The 24,754-nt window shown below is 40.8% G+C and overlaps 1 protein-coding gene across 3 annotated transcripts in view; it reads right to left on the reverse strand.

The window, feature by feature from the left end:
* Positions 1–7,043: 7,043 nt before the first annotated feature.
* Positions 7,044–24,754, reverse strand: part of TNFSF10 (TNF superfamily member 10) — a 35,893-nt gene continuing 18,182 nt past the window's right edge. For all 3 annotated transcript variants that reach the window (XM_045788654.2, XM_045788655.2, XM_045788653.2), the window contains 4 exons: positions 19,768–19,905; positions 16,704–16,746; positions 11,313–11,417; positions 7,044–9,667 (listed from right to left, as the gene is read on the reverse strand). In XM_045788654.2, coding sequence (XP_045644610.1) covers positions 9,216–9,667; positions 11,313–11,417; positions 16,704–16,746; positions 19,768–19,905 — 738 coding nt within the window. In that variant the 3' untranslated portion in view covers positions 7,044–9,215. The remainder of the gene's footprint in view (positions 9,668–11,312; positions 11,418–16,703; positions 16,747–19,767; positions 19,906–24,754) is intronic.

The raw sequence follows: 24,754 nt of genomic DNA on the forward strand, positions 1-24,754 counted from the left end.
AAATCTCTGCTCTGGCATGATTATCAATACCATTCAGATAAAATTTAATTTATAAAATATTAGTAATATATGTTCAAGATGTAAAACATGATAAAAAAGAGAACCACACTGTGAACCTAGATTCAGAAACAGAGCATTATCATTCCCTTTGATGCTTCCTCAATATTCCCATCCCCTCCTTTTGCCCTGGAATTTTTCCTTTTTCATACCGGTGATTTTCGTTACAGATTCATAGACATGTATCCTAAACGATATATACCTGGCTGAGTAATAGTCCGTTGTGAGTATATGTCACATTTTGTTTATTCATTTATCTGGATAAAAATGCATATGTGGGTTCTTTCTTCCTTTGTGAATGGAGCTTCTATGAACTTGTATGTACAAGTATTTGCTTGAGTATCTGTTTTCATTTCTCCTAGGGTAACGCTTAGGAAGGGGAAGTGCTGGGTCATGTGGTAAATTTTATGTTTAACTTTTTGAGGAACCACCAAATTGGTTTCCACAGCAGCTGCACCATTTTACATTCCTACTGCCAGCAATGAACGATGGTGCCAATTTCTCCACATTCTCACCAGAGCTGTTACTGTCTGTTGTGGTGGTGGTTTTTATATAGTAGTCATCCTAAAGAGTAGAACGTGATATCTCATTGTGGTTTTGGCCTTTGTCCAGTTTTTGATTGTGTTGTTTGTCTTTTTGTTGTTAAGTTGTAAGAGCTCTTTACATATTCTGGATATAAGTCGCTTATCAGATACACGACTTGCCAATATCTTCTCACATTCCGTACACTGGCTTTTCACTTTCCTGATGTCTTGCCACTTTCTTGACAAAATTCTTTGAGGTACAAGAGTTTTTAATTTTAAGTCCACTTTCTCTGTTTTTTCTTCTTTTGCTCATACCATTGGTGTCATAACTAAAATCTATTGCTAAATATAAGGTCATGGAGATTTACTCTTATGTGTTTTTTTTCTAAGACTTATATACTTTTTTTTTTGTTTTTATGTATAGGTCTATGATCCATTTGAGTTAATTTTGTACATGTCATGAGGTACAAGTCCAACTTCATCCTTTTGCATGTGGATATCTAGTTGTTCCAGCACATTTACTGAGAGACTATACTTTCTCCCATCGAAGGGCATTGGCAAGCTTGTCAAAAATCAATTGGACTGGGGCCTCTGGGTGGCTCAGTCAGTTGAGTGTCTGCCTGCAGCTCAGGTCATGATCCCGGGGTGTGGGCTCGAGCCCCATGTCAGGCTCTCTGCCTAGTGGGGAACCTGCTTCTTCCTCTCCCTCTGCCTGCTGTTCCCCTTGCTTGTGTGAGTACACTGTCTCCCTCTGTCAAATAAATAAATAAAATCCTTAAAAAGAAATCAGTTGAACAAAGATGTATGGGTTTATCACTAGACTCTCAATTTTACTCCACTGTTCTATTAGTCTATCCATATGCCAGTGCCACACTGTTTTTGATTACTGTAGCTTTGTAATATATTTTTGCAATTTGGAAATGTGATGCCTCTAGCTTTGTTCTTGCTCAGACTTACTTCAGCTATTCAGGGTCTTCTATGGTTCTATAGGAAATCCTAGATTTTTAAAATATTTTTGTAAAGAATGCCATCAAGATTTTGATAGAGATTACATTGAGTCTATAGATCACTTAGCAAAATAGAAACCTTTTAACAAAGCATAATAGAAACATTTAAACAATATTAATTCTTCCAGTCCATGAACACAGAATGTCTTTCTATTTATCTGTGTCTTCTTCGATTTCCTTCATCTTCATGCTTTATAATTTTCGGTATAGAAATCTTTCATCTTTTTGGTTAAGTTTATTCCCAAGGATCTTATTCTTTTTGTTACAACTGTAAATGTAAATGTTTTCTTAATTTCCTCTTTGGATAGTTTGTTGTTTGTGTGTAGAAATGTGACTTAATTTTGTATGTTCATTTTGTATCCTGCAACTTTTACTGAACCCATTTTCTGTCCCAAGACTTTCTGTACTCTGTTGAATAGAAGTGGTGAGAATGGGCCTTTTCTCCTGGTGCTGGATCTTAAGAGGGAAAGCTTTCAGTTTGTTCCCATTGATTATGGTGTCTATAAGGACTAACTTTAGATTGAAAGACACACATAAACTGAAAATGGAGGGATAGAAGAAGATATTCCATGCAAACAGTAACCCCCAAAAAACCAGGAGTGGCTATACTTGTATAAGGCAAAATAGACTTTAAGTCAAAAACTGTGTCTAGAGACAAAGAAGGTCACTATGTAATGATAAAAGTTCCATTCAACAGGAAGGTAGAACAATTATGTATATATATATATATTCAACATCAGAACCCCTATACATAAACACTGGCAGATCTGAAGGGAGAAATTGACAGCGATATCATAATAGTAGGGACTTCAATATCCCATTTACAATAATAAGTAGAACACTTAGACAGAATATCAATATGGAAACAATTGATCTGAAAAACACAATATGCCAGATTGACCTACCTGACATATACAGAACGTTCCAGCCAACAGAAGTCGTTCTGTATATGTCAGGTAGGTCAATCTAAAGTTAGTCTCTTGTAGACAGCATATCACTGGATCTTATTTCTTAATTCTTTTCATCTCCTCTGTGCCTTTTGATTGGAGAGTGTCTTAGTTCACCTGGGCTGTTCTAACAAAATGCCACAGACTAAGTGCCTTATAAACAACAGAAATTTATTTATCACAGTTCTGGAGGCTGTAAGTCAAGATGATGGTCTTGCCAGTGTGGTCAGGTGAGGGCCCTCTTCTGGGTCTAAGGCTTCTTGTTGTGTCCTCACATGACAGAAGCGGCAAGGAATCTCTCTTAGGCCTTTTTTTTTTTTTTCCATGAGCACATTAACTTCATCCATGAAAGTGGAGCTCTCATGACCTGGCCTCCCAAATTCATGCCCTTCTTGCATGCAAAATTCATTCCCTCCATCTCAATAATCCTAAAAGCCTTAACTTGTTCCAGCATCAACTCAAAATTCTAAAGTTCAAAGTCTCATACAAATATCATCTAAATCAGATATGGATTAGACTTAAGGTACAGTTCATTCTGAGGCAAATTGCTCTCCAGCTGTGAATCTGTGAAATACAGCAAGTCATGTGCTTCCAAAACACAATGGTGGGACAGGTGTAGGGTAAACTCCGCATTCCAAAAAGGAGAAATAGGAAAGAAAGAGGCGGCCCAGCAAGTCCAAACCCAACAGGGCAAACATCAAATTTTAAAGCTTAAATAATCTTTAATTAGATGCTCTGCCTGCCAGGCCCAGTGGGGTGAGGGTAGCATCTTCTGGGAATATTGGGGTATCCTTGCCCCCATGGCTCTTCTGGGGCAGCCCAGATGGCAGCTCTCATGGGTTGGGTTTGCATACCTGCAGCTTTCCCTGTCTGAAATCACACACTGGTGTCTCTGTTGGTCGGGGGTTCTGGGAGCATGACTCCACTAGACATTTTGCCAGCAGGGAGCTCTCTGCATTGACCTCATCCTCTCTGTGATCTTCCATCTAGTTTGGACGCCCAGAGTTCTGGGGGGGTCCATTCTTTGAAATCTAGGTGGAGACAGCCACACCTCATCACTCTGCTGGGCAAAGGCCTGCCCTCTATGGCTCTGGGTGGTCCTGACTCCACAGCTTTGGTGGCACCGCTCCTACAGCTATGAGCATGGGTTGTCTGGTCTGCTGAAACTCAAGCAATAGATTTCCACATCTTAATACTAAGGGCGCAGACTTAATGATCACTGAATCATTTCAGGGTTTCTTCTTCTCTTTACTTGGAGAACACTGTGTATTCACAGCTCAAGAGCTCTATGGTCCCATCCTATAAAATCTAAGAAATCTCACAACTTTCCTTCATTCCTTCTTATCTCTTTCCCCTTCAGTCAAATTGGCTGTTTTACTTCTGGGGTGACTGTTGTTTCTATTCAGATGTTCAATCTATGCCTATTGATTGGGTAGTTTAATCCAGTATATTTAAAAGATGCCATTTATTTTTCTGTGCATCTTACAGCATTTGGTTCCTCACTTCCTCCATTACTGCCTTCCTTTACGTTTAGTTAAATGTTTACAGTGGCATGTTTTGATTTCCTTCTCATTTTCTTTTGTATATATTCTGTAGATATTTTCTTTGGGGTTACCATGGGGATTACATTTACATCTCAAAATTGTAACAATCTAATTTGATTTGATACCAACTTAATTTCAACTACATACAAAAATTATTCCTTTACAACTCTGTCACCCTACCACTGCATTTATTGATGTCATAAATTACAGCTTTATATATTTTGCAACCATTAACATAGATTTATGATTATCTTATGCATTCGACTTTAAATACTATAGAAAATAAAAATGAATTTTACAAACTAAAAGTATAACAGTAATGGTTTTGATATTTTGTCATGTTTTCCTTTACTAGAGATATTTATATGTTCATATGGCTTCAAATTATTGTATAGTGTCCTTTTATTTCAACCTGAAGCATTCCCTTTAGCACTTCTGGAGGGCAGGTATAGTGGTAATGAGCTTGCTCAGCTTTTGTTTATCTAGGAATATCTTAATTTCTCCCTCATTTTTGAAGGACAGTTTTACTGGCTATAGAATTCTCGGTTGACATTATTTTGCTTTCAGCATTTTAATACATCATCCCGCCATCTTCTGGCCTCTACTGTTTCTGCTGGGAAATTGACTTGTTATCTTCTTGAGCACCTTCTGTGTGATAAGTCATTTTTCTCTTACTATTTTCAAGATTCTCTCTTTGTCTTTGACAGTTCAATTATAATGCGCCTTGGTATGGACCTCTTTACTTTATCTGATTGGAGTTCATTGAGCCTCTCAGATTTATAGATTCACATCTTTCCTCAAATTTGGGAAGTTTATGGCCGTTATTTCTTCATATAATCTCTTCACCCCTTGTCTTAGTCTGTTTGTGCTGCCGTAACAAACTGCCGTAGCTTACAAACAACAGAAATTCATTTCTCACAGTTCTGAGGGCTGGGAAGTCCAAGATTAAGGTGCTAGTAGATTTCATGTCTGGTGAGAGCCCCATCGCCTGGTTCATAGACAGAACCTTGTTAAACCAACCCTTACCTTTCTAGTCGTTTCTCCGCCCAAAATAATAATAATGAAAACTTATATCTTTTTTTCTTGTTAATCTACCTTATGTCAGTTTAATGTTCGAGCTTAGCTGAAGACCCTAAGAGGGTAAAGAGAAAACTTTCCTCCCCTACACTACCAAAATATCTAAAAGATTGTGTGTACGTATGCATGTATGTGTGTGTCTACTCATACGACTTCCAAGCAGTTTCTAAATTCACAGAGAAAAGTAAGGGCTAAGAATAGATTATGTTATTTTGAAATAGAGGACTAAAGAAGGTGAACATACATACTGGATATCTAGTTTTAAGGTAAAGCAAATTTGTAGTAAAGCAAAGTAACCATTAAAGCCAGATGATATGATAGGTGAATGAATAAACAAAATGTGGTATATACATATAATGGAATATTACTCAGCTTTAAAAAGGAATAAAATTCTGACACATACTTCAACATGGATGAATCTTGAAGACATTACGCTAAGTGAAACAAGCCAGACATAAAAGGATGAATATTGTATAATTCTATTTACATGAGGTACATAAAATAGTCAAAGTCATAGAGAAAGGAAGCAGTATGGCAGTTACTAAGGGCTGAGGGAAGGGAGAATGTTTAATGGGTACAAAGTTTTAGTTTGGGATGATAAAAACATTCTGGAGATGTATAGTGCCGATGGTTGCACAACAGTGTGAATGTACTTAATATCACTGAACTGTACAGTTGAAAATGACTAAAATGATGAATTTTATATATATTTTACCACAATTTTAAAAACCCAAATGGTATGGATATAAAGATAGACAACTAGATCAATAGAAAAAAAAGTGAGCACAGAAAGAGACCCATGAGAGCTTGCTATATGAGAAGAACCATTAAAATCAGTAGGGACGAGAATGGATTCTCCAATGAACAGTGTTGGACAACTGGCTCCTACTGTGGTAAAAGATAAAATTACATCTCTATCTCACATCCCACATAAATTAGAGTTGAATGCTGCTATCAAACCACGAAAGGCCAAACTAAAGCTTTTTGAAAAAAATATATGGCAATGTCTGCCTAGTATCAGTAAAAAAGATTTCTTGGACATAGTATGAAAATCTGTATTTGCTTTCTAGGGCTGTTGGAGCAAAGTGCCATAAACTGAGTGGCTTTCAACAACAGAAATTTATTCTCTCACAGCTCTGGAAGCCAGGAATTCAAAATCGGGGTGTCAGCAGAGTTCTGAGACTCTGGGTCTCAGATCTTTCCTCTGAGACTGGGTAGAATATTTCCTTGTCTCTCCCTAGCTTCCGGTGACAGCCATCATTCCAATCTCTACCTCTGTTGTCACAGAGTTCTCCCTGTGTGCCTGTTTCTAAATTTCCTTTTTAAATAAGAATACCAGTCTTGGGGTACATGGGTGGCTCAGTCAGTTGAGTGTGCACTCTTGATTTAGGCTCAGGTCATGATCTCAGGGTCATGAGATAGAGCCCTGCATCAGGCTCTGTGCTCTGTCCGGGGTCTGCTTGTCTCTCTCCCTCTGCTCATCCCCCCACTCTCTCTCTCTCAAATAAATAAATAAAATCTCAAAAAAAAAAAAAAAAGAACACCAGTCTTATTATTATAAAGACCCACTCTTTCCACTCTGACTTCATCTTAACTAATTATATCTGCAACAGCCCTATTTCCAAATAAGGTCACATTCTGAGGTACTGGGGAGTGGGACTTCAACATATCTTTTTTGGGGACACAATTCAACCCATAACAAAAGCATTAACTTAAAAGAAAAGACTGGCATATTTTAACACATTAAATAAAAAGTGAGCAATTACTTCCTTTCTTCTGTAAGATATGTCAGATAAAAGATATCATGAAAAAGAGATTAGAAGTCCTTTTTCCCATTTTTAATCATCTTGGTACTGTAAAACAAATGCAAGTATTAAACAAAAACTACACATTTTAACATGTCATTTTTATTGAAAAAGTAACATCTTAAAATTTTAGTATAAAAATATAGAGTAAAAATTAATTTTCTCTTTCGTTTCAAGGTTTTATGCTACAGTCTTTTTCTTTGAGTTTTAAATCCTTGTTTAAAAGGTCTTCTTCGGGGCTTCTGCTGGCTCAGTGGGTGAGCGTGGGTGCTTGATCTACACGCTTGGTCAAAAATTAGATCTTGATAAGTCAAGCAGAGAAAGACAATTATCATATGGTTTCTCTCATCTATGGAACATAAGAACTAGGAAGATCGGTAGGGGAAGAAAGGGATAAAGAAAGGGGGGTAATCAGAAGGGGGAATGAAGCATGAGAGACTATGGACTATGAGAAACAAACTGAGGGCCTCAGAGGGGAGGGGGGTGGGGAATGGGATAGACTGGTGATGGGTAGTAAGGAGGGCACGTATTGCATGGTGCACTGGGTGTTATACGCAACTAATGAATCATCGAACTTTACATCGGAAACCGGGGATGTACTGTATGGTGACTAACATAATATAATAAAAAAACATTAAAATTAAAAAAATTAGATCTTGAAAAAAATAAAAAAATAAAAGGTCTTCCTCACTTTGAGATTACTTTTGAAATTCCTCCCAGTTTTTTTCAGTATGAGGGATGAGGCAGTGGATATTTAAAAAAAAATTTTCCCCATCTGATTAGGTATTTGTTCACTCAGTCACTCATTTATTCACAACTATATTTTGTGTGGGTACTATGGTAAGGGTCTGTCCAGGTACTGAGGTCACAGATGCGAGCAGGACCCAACGTTCCCTGCTATCACAACGCTTATACTCTGGTGAGAGGAGGCAGGTTTCAAAAGACAGAATAACAAATAAGTCAATTTGTCAGTATGTAAAAACTTAACTAGTGTTATAGAAAATAGAGTAAGAAGGGCCAGACGTGCCAGGTATCTGTAGCATGTTGTAAATTTAAATCTAAATGAGCCTTTTTGAAAAAGACCTATTGGATCAGACACGTTTAAATGGACGTTTGAGCATGCAACCCCAAAGTATAAATTATGTTGTGTTGAGGACAATAATTAGAAGAGATTAGACAAACAGTCCAACTCATTTTTTTTCTCCAACTGGTTAAATTAAATGTGAAATAAAATGTTTTGTGTCATAATTTTGGCAGAAAAAAGCAACTGCTGTTCTTCTCACAGAGGCAAATCACTGAAATGAGCTTAAGCAGGTATGCTAGACAATGACATTGGGCAGTGGAGAATGGGGTAGGAGGGTGAGGGGTGGGGACCAGATCTTTCTTAGGCTCTTTTCTGCTAATTTACCTGTGTTTGGCATTTCCACTTTCCCATGTCTCCTCCTGCTCCCATGAGACCAAATTCCCTGATTTCTCATTGCTGTTTACTCATCATAGAGTCCTTTATCAAAAATATTATCAGTGCTTTCGGCCAGCTTGATTTTTGGTAGTGAAAAGCACAAGCCATTCACAAATAGTTCCTTGTTCACTGAGCATAAATTTAGTTTTTTTTTTATACAAAGTGATATTATTTTGAGTAGAATGTTCTTATTTCCATCAAATCCAGATGTATGAGATACCTCCTGTGAGGTCATGCACAATGCAAACACCCTTTGCACATCGCATATATTGACAGAGGCTACCTCCCAAGATTGTAACGTTTTAGTGGTTCCCCTTTCTGTCAACTTTGGCAGTGTTGTCCCTTATGGTAACCTGGAAGCAACCAAGGTGATATACTACTTACGAGATGGATCATTGGGCATCTGGGTGGCTCAGTTGGTTAAGTGGCCAACTCTTGATCTCAGGGTTGTGAGTTCAAGCCCCATGTTGGGCTCCACACTGGCTGTGAAGCCTCCATAAAACAAGATATGGATCATTAATCTTTCTTCTGGCATCTTCACAAGAGTAGATAATGAAGACAGCTGTTTATTGCTACACAAGTGTTTGGAAACAGAGTCTTCTAGATTTCTGCTAGCAAACTGGTATCTGGTAGAGCCCTGAAAGGTCTTTAGGCAATTTCGCTATCTTAGAATGACTTGGTCATTTTCAGAAATATTAGAGAAGCGTGTGTTGCTTTTCCGGTCTTTTGGTAGAAGTGGATTTGCTCAGACTTCTTGCTTTGCTGTGAATGGTCACTTTTTTCTTTGCAGATTATTTAGCCAATTAAAAAGGCCCCGAAAAAACTGGCTTCTTGGTCCATGTCAATCAATTGCTCATTATTTACAGAGACAAAAATTCTATCATTTTCCTTAAGCTCAAATATCCCACCTTGATAGATGGAATAGAGTCCATATTCAGAATCTTTAGACCAACAACTATTTCTAGCACTTTTCATCAGCAGTATAGGGTCAGGATAACTTGTGTATTTGTAAATATATTGTACCATTTGTTTGTTTTTCTTTCTGTTTTGTTCCCTTGAAATTGTTCCCGAAGTTTCCTCAGGTTCCTGAAATCGAAAGTATGTTTGGGAATAGATGTAATAAAACCCACTTTGATGGATAACCAGCTCTCCATTCCTCAAGTGCAAATTACTCAAGAATGAATGTCCTTTTCTTGATGACTCCCAGGAGTTTATTTTCTGGCCCAAAGCTTTTTCATTCTTGGAGCCTGGATGAAGTTTAGAGAGAAAGAAAATTAAAAGAAGTCTGTAGCAAAGGTAAGAATTATCTCAGTAGCTGTGGCTAGCCAATTTTTTGGTTGGGATTTCAAAGAATTTCAATCTAATATAAAACTTCTTGCTCCTTCAATCTTACATAAATTTCAGTCTTATAGGAATCTAGAGGCTACTGTATCATTGTGATCTGTTGGAAGTCCCTTACTTTTCTGTACTTCATCCACCACTTAGGCCACGCCTGCCACACTCCACTCTAAACTGTAGCGTGGAGGATGATGAACTCAGATGGCAATCTTTACTCTGGGGCAGAACTTCTGTCCCAAATCCCTGCCTCCCTTCCTACGCTGGTGAGTTCAAATGAGTAACATGAAAGGAAACCCCCCCCCAAAAAAAACATATCTATTTCTTTAATCCTGGAGCTCAGAACTTATTGCTATTTCTTTGGGTCTCTTTGGGTTCCTTCTTGGTCTTTCTCAGCAATCCAGAGTCAAAGGCGCCATTCAAGCAGAAAGCATCTCTACTCCACAGTAAGACAGGGAGCATGGTTTGGCAAAGAGAGCCCAGCTTTAAAGATCTTCAGATCTTGGATCTTTAATTCCCAAAGACTTTGAGTGAAAAAAGGCTCTACCAAAATACGACATTCCTTTAAACTTTGGGCTCTTCTCCGTGATTGGTGCAAAATTTAGTTTTTCAACAGTGTAAAACAATTATTATGTTTCTTGATGAACAGTAATATTATAATAATGTAACATTACAATAATGATCTCACTTATAGGCAGAACATGTCAATCATTCATAAAGAATGAGTTCAGGAATACCAGGAAGGCAACTGGACCCCCCAAAATGAAAAAAAAAATCCCATAATCTTTTCATATTTTAACTGATATCTTAAATTTCTTTAACTTGGGATAAAACCTTTCATAATAATAAAAGCAAACTATCTATTGAGTATTTACAATACGCAGGAATTTTGCCTGTGCTAATCTTCAGTATTTTATGATGTAAAGATTATCTCTACTTTGTATATGAAGAAACTGAAGCTTGATTTGATTAGGTAATTTGCTCAAAACATATATCTAGCTAAAGAGGAGCTGGTATTCCAACATGGGTATTTAGACCATAAGACTCTTGCACTGTTGCATTACTAGGTGGATACCGATTCTTTAGGTAAGAAATAGGCTTACCATATTTGGTTAAACTATATGAAATTGGCATATCTGTGAGTGAAAAATGGTCAAATATTGCAACTTCCCATAATTCAATGGAATACAAATGCCACAAGGAATACCTAGTGACTCATGGTGAAAGTAAATAACTGATTGAGAACCTTTGAAGAGGAGGAAGATTTGATGGGAGTGAGAAAGAGAAATTACTCTGAACAAGAAGAAGGAAAGCACAAATAGGGTCATGGGAAACTCAAAGAGAAAGTTCTCCCACCACATAATTTTTCTGAGAGCAGTTATTGAGCTATTTGTCTTGTGATCTTGCTTCTGAAAAGAGGCGATCTGAGCCCGATTCCCCCTGAGCATTTTGTAGGCAGCCATATCAACATTTCACGTACAAGTTAAAAGAATAAACTATTTGGGACTAATTTTTCCATTGCCTTCCGTTAAGCCATTTATTTGTTGTTTCTCTTACTTGGAACTGGAAACGTGCTTCTTCTCCGACTGGTTCCTGTTATGTGAGCTGCTACTCTCTGAAGACCTCTTTCATTTACTACGTAAGGAATATTTAGCTGCTTTTCTAAAAGAAAAATGACAAAGAATCTTCAGCACTTGTCAAACCACTTTTCAAATACATTGCTATTCAGAACTGCTGTCGTTCACACATTGTAAGCACACTGGGCTTCCAAAGTTGACTGTATGGGCTTTCATAAAACCAGCCTACATTTTAACATGATGATTCATCTAGTCCAGCCTCTGTCTAATTTCAAAAGTATTTTAGATGAGAAGAATCAGCAGTAACTTGGGTCAGAATTTATTGGCATCTCAAAGGTAAGGCCCAACCAGAATATAACAAAATGAAGATTCTGGCCTTTTCCCAAAGCAAACAAACAAATAAATAAATAACTGTGGACATGTGATAATTCTGCTGAGTCATTTAAAATGCATAAATCACCAAGTTATTTATAAATACAAATATATAAATAACTTGGTGATTTGTGCACAAACCAACCAATTCCCCAACGTGCATTTCTACTTTGAGTTATATATAGAAACAATCAGAGTGATCCTGATTCTAAAGGAGTAGCAGTGACAACAGTGGTTCACAGATGCTGCAAACTGGTATCCAACAGTCATCCCCCCGCCCCCCTGAAAGAAACATGAATCGGCATACTGGCCATGACAATCAGTATATAAACATAAAAATCACTAATTCATAGATCATAATAAACAAATAACACTTATTGATCACATTCTGCAGTACTTTGGAGGAGCCTTTAAATATACAAATTCAGCAAACTACCCTTTTAAAAACATCAGCTCAAACTTCCCCAGTGTGCTGACACCGGTTGTTAAGATAAATGATATTCTTTCATCAAGCAGATACTGCCGGGAACGAGGCACTGCACTATTCTGGACAGCAGATGCCAGGATGAATCACCGATTACACTGACTGGGCCCTCAAAGGACTTACAGTCTTTTAGGAAAGATATGAACTAGACCGTGAAAAATTCACCTGTGAGAAATATAAATAAAGGGTGATGGGTGTTCAGAAGAAGGGAAGATTCCTATTTATTGGAGGACTGAGGTCAGGGGAGGGTTTGTGCTAAGGCTTACTCCAACAAAACAAAGTGCCCATCACATCTATGCCAGGCACTCTTTTAGAAGCAAGGAGAAAGAATTAGAGACAAATGAATGCAAGCAAATATTAGGGGCAAGGATAGTGATCTGAACAGGATGAGGATGGGCAGACTTGGGAAGGGAGGCATGGAAGAAGGGCAATCTCAGAGATCGAGGACAGGGGCCAGAGGCAAGATGCACAAAGCATTCCTGGGTCACAGCATGGGAGGAGTTCAGTTTCAGGCTTGAATGAGGAGCCCAATGATAGAGGATTTGAATGTTAAGCTAAGAGACTTAGATCATACAGGACTCGGAAAGACTGTGTAAGATTTTGGTAGGGGAAGTAAAGAGATAATGTGTTGTGTTTTAGGCTATCCTATCTCAAAGTAAGGTTTCATGGGTAGAAGGTGGGAGGGCTGGAGACTGGCAAGTTACCAGACTATAATTGATCAGGACTGAGAACAGGAAGCCTTAATCGAGGCTAGTAGGAGGGGAAACTGAAAGGAGGTGGTAAAATTTCATAGGAAACGAATGAATAGGAAATGAGAATGTCTTCCATCTACCTGGTACAAGTTGTTACTTATTCAGGATGGGTGGGCATTTGTACAGTCCTGAAGCCCCAACATATCATGGGGGGATGCATGATCAATTACATAATACTCCCAGAATGCTCAGCTTTCAAGGTTGATGTATCCATTCACCTTTAACTTCCACTATTAAATAATTCATAATGCTTTGCCTGCCTTAGACCTTAACACTTTGTTTTAAAATATTCAATAACTGAATTCAATTATAAATATCTAACATTTGAGGTGATTGCAAGGATACAGGGATACAGGAAAGCCTAAATATAAAAGCAAATTCTAAAGAGGAGATTTTGATAAATAAATAAATAAATAAATAAATAAATAAATAAATAAATAAACAAACAAATAAATAAATAAATAGCAAAGAGGAGATTTCCTACTGGCTATAGCAAGCACTTTGTGGAAAAGGGACCCGTGAATATGTCTATTTGGGTGTCATGAGTAAATCTTGGTATACTGATTAGCACATGATTTCCACATCTTATTGTGATGACTAGAAAAGAATATTCTTTTTACAACCCTGAAAATAGTACATGCATTTACTGTAGACCAAGGATCTCTTGTGCCTCCTCAGAAGAGGGGGAGTGGTCAATGTTCTGACTACCACTTTCACTTTTGGGGAAATAATCAGAAAGAATGTATAGACCCTGGGACTAGGTCTTATCCTTCATGTTTAATAAAGCCTATTTAATAAAGAAAAATGGGAGTTGTTAGCAATAAGGAAGCTTACTGTATTGAAAAAGGAGAGCTGAAAAGTAGAAAGACATCATTACAGCACTTACATAAAGAACTGTTTCTTCTCTGCCAGGCTGGGGTGCCCGAGGATGGCAGTCTCTGCTATATGTGTTCTATGGGAAAATGGGGCTATGCTGAACCAAATGTGAAGAAGTAGCAAATATTCAATAGTTTTTTGACTTACATATTCATTAAAAAATATGTATTAAGAACCTTCTATGTGGAGAGAGATTGTGGTGGTGCGAGACTGTGAATGCACCATCTGCCACTGAACTGGGCACTTCAAAATGGTGAATCGTAATGTTTTCGAAGGTGGTGGGACGAGAAGAACCTGGGCTCCCGTCCGCCCATGGACACAGCAAGGCTACAACCGTGTACAGAGCAACCCTCTCCAAGAAAGACCTGAAGACTAGCAGAACAGCTCTTCCACAGCGAATGATAGAAAAAGCCACATGGAGAAGAGTTGAAGGGCAGTGACAAGGTCTGGTCAGGACCCACCTGCAAGGTGAGGTGATCTACAAGGGAAGGGGGGATATGTAGGTGTGGAATTCCCCCTGGGGGGCAAGGGATTCAAGCCCCACATGGGGCACTGGCCCCCTGCCCGGGGCCTGCACTGGGAAGACAAGCTCTACAGTGTCCGGCTTTGAAAATCAGTGGGGCTCACCTCCAGGAGAGCCAGAGGGCTATAGGAAACCGAGACTCTGCTTTTAAAGGGCTTGCACACAAACTCACTCATTCCAAGACCCAGCACAGAGGCAGGGGCTTCAAAAGTGCCTAGGCCATAAGTGAAGGAGATGTATTGACTAATTTTAGGGCACGTGCTAGGAGAGCAGGCATCTATAGGAACTTTCTTTGGGTACAGAAGTGCTGATGGCCTTTTCTCTTGCCCTCCTTCTGTCTAGCTGGCCTGATGCACTGACCGGTGCCGGTTCTGACTCTCTCCATCTACCTTGCCAGCGCTACTCGCCTCCGCCCAGCATTACCCCGTGGACCTGCCTCCCCAATCTGCCCGTCCTGGTAGAAACTCCTCTAGAGCAGCTCGGCTGAGACCAGTGTCCCCCAAAGCTGCTCCTGCCCTGCCATGGAAAGGTGCTCAGTCTCGCTCAACATCAGGGAATGCAAATGCAAACCACGGTGAGATCTCACCTCACACCTGTCAGAATGGCTAACAACAAAAAGACAAGCAAAGACAAGTGTTGGCAAGGATGTGGAGAAAAGGGAACCCCACTGCCCTACTGGTAGGAATATAAATTGGTGCGGCCACTCCGGAAAACAGTATGGAAATTCCTGAAAAAATTAAAAACAGAAAAACCATACAATCCAGCAATTCCACTTCTGGGTATTTATCCCAAGAAAATGTAAATGAAATCACTATCTTGAGAAGATACATGCACCCTCATGTTTATTGCAGCATTATTTACGGTAGCCAAGATATGGAAGCAGCCCAAGTGTCCATTCATAAGATGAATGGATAAAGAGGCTATGGTATATATACACAATGGAATATTACTCAGCCATAAAAGACAATGAAATCTAGCCATTTGAGACAACATGGATGGACCTAGAGGGTATTATGCTAAGTGAAATAAGTCAGACAGATAAAGACAAGCAATGTAAGATTTCACTTATATGTGGGATCTAAAAACAAACAAAACAAGACAAACAGATACATAAATACAGAGAACAAACTGGTGGTTGCCAGAAGGGAGTGGGTTGGGGAGATGGGTGAAATAGGTGAAGGGGATTCAGAGGTACAGTTATAAAACAACTAAGTCACCATCATATAAAATACGGTACAGGGAAGATAGTCAATAATATTGTAATTACTCTGTACGGTGACAGATAGTAACCATACTTCCTGCAGTGAGCATTTTGTAATGTATGTAGATGTCAAATCACCATGGTATACACCTGAAATATCCTATTGTATGTCAACTATACTTCAATGAAAAAATAAAATGAGAATGATACCTCAAAAAAGTTACTTGTGTGTTATGTGAATTTCGTCTCAATCATAATACACACACATGCACACAAAAGGTATTAGACCTCAGGGCCGGGGGATAAAAGAATCGACTAGGTTTGGAGCATTAATTTAGGTGCTAGGTATAGACAGAGGAGAGAAACAGACACGTGTTCTGTCTTTGTGGATCTTTAATCAGGGAATCAGAGGGCACACAGATAAAAAATATATAAAAATAAAAGGAAATGAACAAGAGAAGTGCAATAGAAATAGTAGGTGTGGCGGAACTTACTCAGAAAGGTAGCCAGGGAAATTTTCTCTGAAAAGGTAACAGTGAGGTGATAGGATGAGACTGAGAAGGAGCCAGGTATATGAGAAGGCAGGAACGGAAGAAGCCAGCCCTCAAAGGGGACATGGGTCAAAAGCAGGCTGCTGACCAGTTACAGGAAGGTGGGCATGGCTGCGGGATCTCAAGATGAGAAGTGTGGGTGGGTAAAGGATTGCTGGGAAAGATGATGAAGCGAGGGTCGCGAGGGGCTGTTGCGTAAAGAAAGGCATAGAATCTCGTGGTGGTCGGAAGCAGAGAAGACGGGTTACGTTGGGGCCCTTATTTATCTTACCTCTAGCCATGTTCCAGAAAGGATTTAGATGACTTATTTACGACACATTTGAAAGTAAAAAATAAATAACTAAAGAAATCGAGGTGAAAGGAAAATGCACGGTGGAAAAACAAGATTCAGATGAAATGAAGTTTTGACCACAGCTGGGGCCCCAGAATTGGCTGTAAGCTTTCTAACTGCCAACACAAATAGGAAAGTAGAATCAGGTGGCTTGAGACACTAAGTCGCAGTCTGAGGGGAGATGTGTAGATGGAAGCAGAGAAAAAGGGCTGGAGAGCTATTCAGCCTGTCATGAAGTCGACAGTAGAAAATTAAAATAACAAACAAACAAAAAATACTACCTGGAATTGAAGGAATGGTTTCCTCATAGGTTTTCAAAATCATCTGCAAACAGTATTGAATAAAGCTTGTTAATTTCCCTAAAAATTTCAACTGACTACAGAATGTCTACGGCCCTTCTTGCGGATGTCTAAGATGTAATTTCTACATCAGGTCGGAACCTCGGAAGCTTTAGTTGTTCAAGCACAGGGTTTGCGAGGGGTTGGGGGGGAGCTGGGGTGAATCCTGAGGCAGAGGCAGCTGTGGAAAGTTCTGTTTCTGGATGGAGTCTTCAAAAGGCCACACCTGGAGCAGCCCAGGAAGAAGGTGCCATCTGGCAAATTAGGTGAGACTAATGTTCCCCAAACTTCCTTGAGGCTACTGGATGTGGCGCCCAGGCCACCTCACTTTCTCCCTGTGGGGCGTGTGTCTGCAGACCAGTGTGTGTGTAAGTGCACTGTGTAATAGTGTTCATGGGCTTTGAATGGCTGGGCAGACCCAAGCCTCAAGGTGTAAGGCACACCACCTCTCTCTCATGAGGCCTAGAGACATACAGAGCCCAATAAGCCAGGACCTGGCAACACTGGGTCATTCTCTCATTTTGGACATGTGGCCAGGGCATTCTTCATATAAACATATTTCACCAAATGTCAATACCTTTACTAAACAACCAGTATCACCTTCTTTGAACTGACCTGTGGGGAAAATCAGTAAGAAAGAGGGAAACCTTAGCCTTTCTATTAGATGAGCTAATGCTGAGTGCATCCGTGGCTTCTAAAGTCCTCTCCACTTAGTTCTGTCATCTGGGCCTTTGTCCATCACTGCCCTCATTTCCTGCCACTGTTGTTCCTTTTGAAACTGCCAGAAACTCCCCTCCTCTGTACTCCCACCCCAAACCAGACGCTCTCTGCTTTCCCCTCAGTCTCAAGCCCTGACCTGGTAAGGGAGGGTCTGCCTCTAAAACAAAGGGCATGCGGGGGGTGGAGGGAGCCAGAGGTGGCCTCAGAATTGCCTCTCTATCTCTCTTATTCTGGGATAGAAGGAAGGAAGGAAGAAGGAGGAACAGGAAAGAGAGAAGGGTAATTCCCATAGTGTGGGAAGCCGAATAGAGGAATGATACAGTCTGGCCAGAAGGTCCAGATTCAGGGGCGCCTGGGTGGCTAAGTCCTTAAGCATCTGCCTTCAGCTCAGGGTGTGATCCCGGCATTATGGGATCGAGCCCCACATCAGGCTCCTCCACTGTGAGCCTGCTTCTTCCTCTCCCACTCCCCCTGCTTGTGTTCCCTCTCTCACTGGCTGGCTCTCTCTGTCAAATAAATAAATAAAATCTTTAAAAAAAAAAAAAAAGGTCCAGATTCAAATGTGTCAATCACTAGCTCTGGGAGACTTTGCTCAAGTTACTTAACTGATGCGAACTTTATTTTTTTAAAAAATAGAGGACGAGGGGGCCCAGTCTGTTGAGCGTCGGACTCTTGATCTCAGGGTCAGGGTCATGGGATCCAGCCCCAAGTCGGGCTCCATGCTCAGCAGGGAGTCTGCTGGAGATTCTATACCCCACCCTCAGGCTCACTCTCTCTAAAATAAATAAATAAATCTTTAAAAAAGAGAGAGAGAGAGGAAGATAATAATGTTGGTTCCTTCTCCACAGAGCTGTAAGGATTAATGAGATACCATATGGAATGGGGATAGGACGTTTACTGGAAAATAATCTGTTCCATTAACGGTGCCTGAAAAAAATGGGAAATCACTCCCCCCCCACCACCACCCGTCTGTGTCCTCCCCTAGCCTCTCGCATTCCTATTCTAGTGAGTGGCAGGGTGTGAGAATGGGAGGGAGAGAGAGAACAGCAGGAACAGGTATGTGAAGTCTATCCCCGCTACTTCTCTAACCCCCTACTCCCAGCCCCAGCATCCAGCCCCCTTCTCAGGCTCCAGATTTCTGCCCTAGTTCTAAGTTTCTCTCCCCTGCCAGCTGTGGGTTTGCCCCCACTAACCCCAGGGACTGCCGAGTCCCATTCCTCAGTCTCTTCAGGATGCCCCGTCCCCGCCCCGCCCACCGCCTGGGCTTCCTGGTCCTCACCACCTGTGGCAATGGAGTCTTCAGTATAGCTTGGGTGCAGTGCGCGCCCTGCCCTGGCCTCCAGGCGAGTCGAGGTCGGATTTCATTTTTTATAGAAACGGCATCCTAGTTGACATCTGGGCTCTACTGTGAGAACTGCTTGGGTTATAAATTGGAGCCCTAACCAGAAGCATAACATTGTTTCTATGTAAAGACAGACTGAGCACCAAACAATGGACTTAACAATCGTATCTTCAAAACATGCCTCCTTCCTGCCCTGGGAATGTCCCCAGTATTTTTTTTTTTTTAAACAATGATGTTGTATCATTGTTTACAGAGTATTTTCATACCCATGTTCTCATCTGACCTTTCCGGACAAGCAGAAGATAAAACTATTAAAGTAAAACTATGTAATTTACTAACATAAACTATTTGCTGACATAGTGTTTCTGCTAGAGATCCTGTTTTAGCAACTTCCACAAACAGATATTTTGTAATTGGTTATTTATTAACTATAAATTGAGATGTCATCACCTTCAATTTCTCAAAGTATCTCTTTCTTCCCTCTTCCTTTCCTCTTTCTTCATCTCTACATGCATACAAAAATAAACATATGTTTAATTCCAGAGAGCAATAAGGTTGGAAGAGAATAGAACACCAGTATTTGGCTTCTTCTGTTTTCTGAACAACAACAACAACAAAATCACACACATCTTGTATTGTCGTGTGACCTTGAACACATTACCCTGTCTATGCCTCAATTTCCACAATGGGAGATAAAAGGGTTAGACCAGATGGGGAGGCTCTCTGGAGTAGAGGAGTGACTCTACACCAGGAGTCAGCCAGGACCCGCTGTTTGGTGCTGTTCCACTTTCTCCTAATTCTATGCATTTGGGGAAAATCACTTAAACACTCTGGGCCTCAGTTTCCTCCTTTGCAAAATGAGGCATCCACACTTGATGATCTTAAGCGTTCCCTCTTCTGCGACCTGCCATGCCTGCTGGCGGGGTGAGCCGGTGGTCCACCTACCTTTCTAACAAACTGACGGAGTTGCCACTTCACCTGCCAGCAAGGATTGTTCATACTCTCTTCATCATTCGGGTCCCAAGGGATATCATCTTCCTTTAAGAAACAAGCGATGCCGCTTTGGGAGTACTTGTCCTGCATCTGGGTTAAGATGGGATATAACACAATATTATGCACAAGTGTTTTTTATTTGTGTTTATTTACAAGTTAAAGCAAGAATTGATGGACGACAGATTCAAAGATGTCTTGGCACCTTAGATAAGCGCATGGCTTGAAATAAAAGTAAGCATGTTGTGCTTTGTCTTGTGAATACAAGTAAGCAGCTGGATATGGTGGAAACGTTATAGGTGTGGGCCAGACATCCTGGGTCACAATGCCCTTCACTGCCCCGGTGTGTCCTTCAGCAAATTGCTTCTTCTCTTCTGCGTCTGTTTGTCATTTGATTTTTGAGCTGGTTCATTGTGGTGATCTTTGAGGTCCTTTCCAGCTCTGGGATGGTGAGGAACCCATTCTAAAGGTGGGAAACCACCTAGGTACGAAGTGGGCAATAGAGGGGTGCCAGGGTGGCTCAGTCTGTTAAGCCTCCAACTCTTGATTTCAGCTCAGATTTCGTGATCTCAGTGTTGTGAGATCAAGCCCTGCATTGGGCTCTGGGCTCAGCATGGAGCCTGCTTAAGAGTCTCTCTCCCTCTCCCTCTGCCCCTCCCCGCTTAAGCTCTCTCTTTCTCTCTCTCTCTCTCTGAAAAAAAAATAAAAAAGGTAGGCAATAGAGTCCATTTAAATTCCAGGATCCTAAATAAAAAATAAACAAATCCTTTGGGGCCTTTGGGGTGAGGTAATGTTCTGTTTCTCGATCTGAGCTTTTGGTATTAAGTAAATTCTAGTTACTGTGTGATTTCTACTCCTCTGGATGGCAGAATCTAGAACAGAATCTAGAATGCTGCCACTGGAAATCTTAACGTTGTTTTACTAAATGTCCACACTAGTTAGGGATTTACCTGCTGACACGTGAAACACAATTGGAAGGTTTGCCCCCTCCTTCTGATTGAGAGCAAACATTTACAATGGCCAGGTAATTGTCAACAGAGTCCTAGCTTGATATTAAACACACATACACACATGTATATATACACACACACACGCACACGCACTCACGAGCAAGCACAAATGCATGCCTGCATACGTCCCAAACCATCCAGCACATTCCAGGCTGATAACTGGTTAATTTTATAAAGGAAAATGGGAAGTCCATTTAAGGGCGGACATTAGGTTTTTTCTTTTTTCCTGTTTTTATTTTTAAGAACTGGGATTGAAGAGATGTTATTTCCCTGTTCAAATCTGAATTGCCTTCCTCTGGAGAAATAAATGGGGAAATGGCCATTTTTATCTCTTGTTTGAACTTAAGGGACTCCAAAACTTGAAGGAAAGATCAAACTTAATGATGCTCCTTCCTATAAAAAGACAATCTCATTCCAAATCAAAATAAGTTGTTTATGAGAGGTCCCAGGCAGAGTCACATTGTTCTGTGCCCAGCCATGTACCCCTCGGACATTTGATCAAGCTCCTTCAAGTGCAAAAGGACAAACCTGAGTTGATGAATTCCTTTCCACGTACTCTGGCATAGAACATTCATTTACTTTTAAATAAATGTTTACTTTCATTCTTCCTGTTTTTAATTACAAGAGTAAAACATTCAACCTAGTAGATGTAATGGCGGTGACAGCTGGGGCCACCTGAATGGAGATATGACCAGCAGCGGAGTTAGACAACATTGCTTTGCCCCTTCCCCTCCCCATGCTCTTCTCCTGCAGACGTCTATATGCATCTCCAATATATGTGGGAGCTAAAAAGCATTTCCTAGGAAGGAATTCAATTAGGTATGCTTTAGAAATATGAGACCATATCCAGCAAATATGAGAACACATCCAGGGGATGGGGAGGGCCAGAGAGGAGGAGCTGGATTCAGTACAAGGCCAGAGAGAGGTTCCAGGAAGAGCAAGTTAGCTACATTGGACGCTGTCCCAGCACAACAGTTTGCGTGTTCTGGGCCAGACAATGGTTTGATGAAACTGAATAAACAGGCTCACAAACTTCTATAACTTGTTGAGATGAAAAGGTGTGCGTGACATAGAGAGGAGGGTGACTTATTTTCTTACTTCACAGCAGTTGGAAGCTGCCTCAGCATGAAAGGATGAAGAACAGGAGAAGCTAGGGCCAGGGGCAGGAGAAGCAGCGCTGACGAGAGCTGCCTGGGGACCACGCAGTAATGGTGGCCGGCAGCTTTCTGGGAACTGAAGAGGAGGCTGAGAGGGTGGAAATGCAGCAGGGCCCAGCCCAGGCCAGAACCAGCTGAGGCTAGTGGCTCGGGATGCCCTCTGGGGATTTTCCAGAAACACCTCTAGGAGGTGGGAGGGAGAACCCTGAAAATTGAATAAGATCCTAGGTCTACATGGGAGGGAGGCTGACAGTTAATGTGACTCCATTGTTACCCCAAATTTAATGAAGCCTAGAAACATTGATGGTATACAGGCAACCTGCAAAATACAGAAAAGTAAAGAACGCTTTTCTAAATGAAAAATAAACAAACAAAACCCCCCACTAAAATCACCCTAACTGTACTTCTTAACCTCTAGATGACCTCCCTTGTTTGCAGGGTTGTATGTGGGCAATTGTGTGTATGGTTGTTTTCTCTTAAGACTGTATAAAAATGTCACATTCTTTAAGTCTACATAAAAATCATATGTAGATAGCATAGATATTTTTTATGGCATTCACTGTAGAAAATTTATAAAATATAGAAAAATAAAAAGGAAAAAAGAAATCCATAATCATGCCATTTGGAGGTCACAATGATCGACATTTTGGTATTTCACCTTCTAGACATTTTATGCATAAATGCTGATTTCCGAACAACAGGAACGCAGAGGGAAAGCCCCACCCTCCTCCCCACCCCCACACGTTTCTTGTATTATCATACTTGGTGGTTTTTTCTACAGACTTTGGCCAGTGCTGGGGACTAGATGCATGAGTGAGGGGGAGCCGTTGTGGTTTTAAGCATGATTCATGATGATTAATGTGATGGGTCCCTCTCTGTCCTGTTTCTCCACATCCTTCCCACTTCAAAGCATAAATTTCTTGAAGCATACTTCAGACTAGAGCTATTCTCTCATTAACCACATCTGGGGGTTGGGGGTGGGGGGGGCATGTGTGCTATTTTCGTGTGTACGCCACTCAAAGAGTTTTTGCACCGAGGGCCTGCTCTTCTGCTCCAGGAGCCCTGACAGGTGGATCTCCACCGTGACTGCTGTTCGTGCCATCAGAAACATGGTGGTTGTCTAGGCCAGGGCCAACCTGTCCTTGGCAGGGCTTGTGGTCTGCCGGCTTGACTCCTTTGCCAGCTGGCTCGGAGACTTTGAGTTGGCGGCACTGACTGTCTCTGCTGCCCTGACATGAGTTTCTGAGGATCATTTTCTGCAAGCCACAAGTAGCATAAAGAACCATTTATGGGGATTGGTGGCTAAGGGTCCCCTTCTCCTTTGTCCTTCCCATCTGCGGTGCCGCAGTGATAGGCAGTCCCCTTGCCATAAAATGTTCTCAGAGAGACATAAACTTTAGAGGCTAAGGCCATGTTTAGTGTCTGGGCTTGCTAGTCTACAGGCTTCTTTGTGCTTCTCTGTGCAGGCCCATCAGATGTTACTCAGCCCTCCTTAGGCCACACTCCCCATAATCCTTGCTCAGTTTATCTTCTGGAAATTTTCATCAGCCAAAGTGGAATCTGCAATCAGCTTTAGGAAATTAATTCTTATGTTAAAGATGCTTTTCCAAATTCTACACAAAAAAACCAAAGAGACTCGGATTCATTTTTCCTTGCAAGCATTCCTGATGAAGTGGGTGATGACTTCAACAGACTTCTCAGTACTAATTACAATGGTTACAGTTTACTGAGCGCCCATTTAATGCCAGGGCTCAACATTGGGCTTTCCCTTTAACCTGCTTTATAATCTTGGGCAAATCACCTAACTCCCTGAGCCTTATTTATCTGTAAAATGGGGTAATTCTATTTACAAGATTGTTATGAGGATCAAATAGAGCAATATTTTGCCAAGTTTCTGGAACACAGTATGGGCTCAATATCTGTTAATTCCCCTCCCTTTCTGGCACTCTTAATGAATTCTTCCGCATGTCTATACATATATGTATACCTATGTAACTATGCAGTGAAGAAAAATGTATGCATGTGGAGAGATGTTAAGCTTTATTCAAAATTTCCATTTTTATACTTGAATTCGAAAAAACACTCGATCGTATACACAGAGAAGTGCATGAGTCTGTCCGGTCAAGAACTAGTTAAGTCAGCCTTAAAATTAGGCCAACTTGTAATGTCAGCAAACTGAGGCAATGACTTGCATAATACAGAGACTCATTCTGCTTAATCCTGCCAAGTTAACAAAGGTTAGGACATGCTACTTCCAAACTCACAAACACAGCACTATTCGAGCCCCTCAGGTGGACTTAGAACCAGAGGCATGTTTATAGTTACATTGATGTTTTAGTTACAAATATCCAGGCTCTTCTGAATGTGCCCTAGAGCAAAGCTGACTTCCTGGGTCATCTGAGGGTAGCCCATCATTTTCATGATTACTTGCAAATCAAATAAGAGGCTACTTCATCCAAATCCAAAGGAAAAATTTGCAACTCTTTGAGATAACCAACGTTTACTCCACACGGTATACAAAGTTCATTTTCTTAACAGATGCTCCCTCTACGGCATTTGGATGATTTGTATTTTCCCTAGACTCTTCTACTGGCATTTCCCAGCCAGCTGGCAGAGGCAGTGCTGCTTTAGCATAAGGTAGCAGGATGCAGTGTGCATCAGAGAGTGCAAATATGTTACCCTGCGGACACCCTGCTGTGGAGGAAGGAGCGTTATGCAGGTGCCCAAAGACCCGAGTTCAGCTCTGCTTCCGAAGTCCTGTCTGAGCTTAGATAG

Source organism: Ursus americanus, chromosome 4, assembly GCF_024610735.1.
Source record: "Ursus americanus isolate L20-20 chromosome 4, mUrsAme1.1.p, whole genome shotgun sequence".
Lineage (NCBI taxonomy): Eukaryota > Metazoa > Chordata > Mammalia > Carnivora > Ursidae > Ursus > Ursus americanus.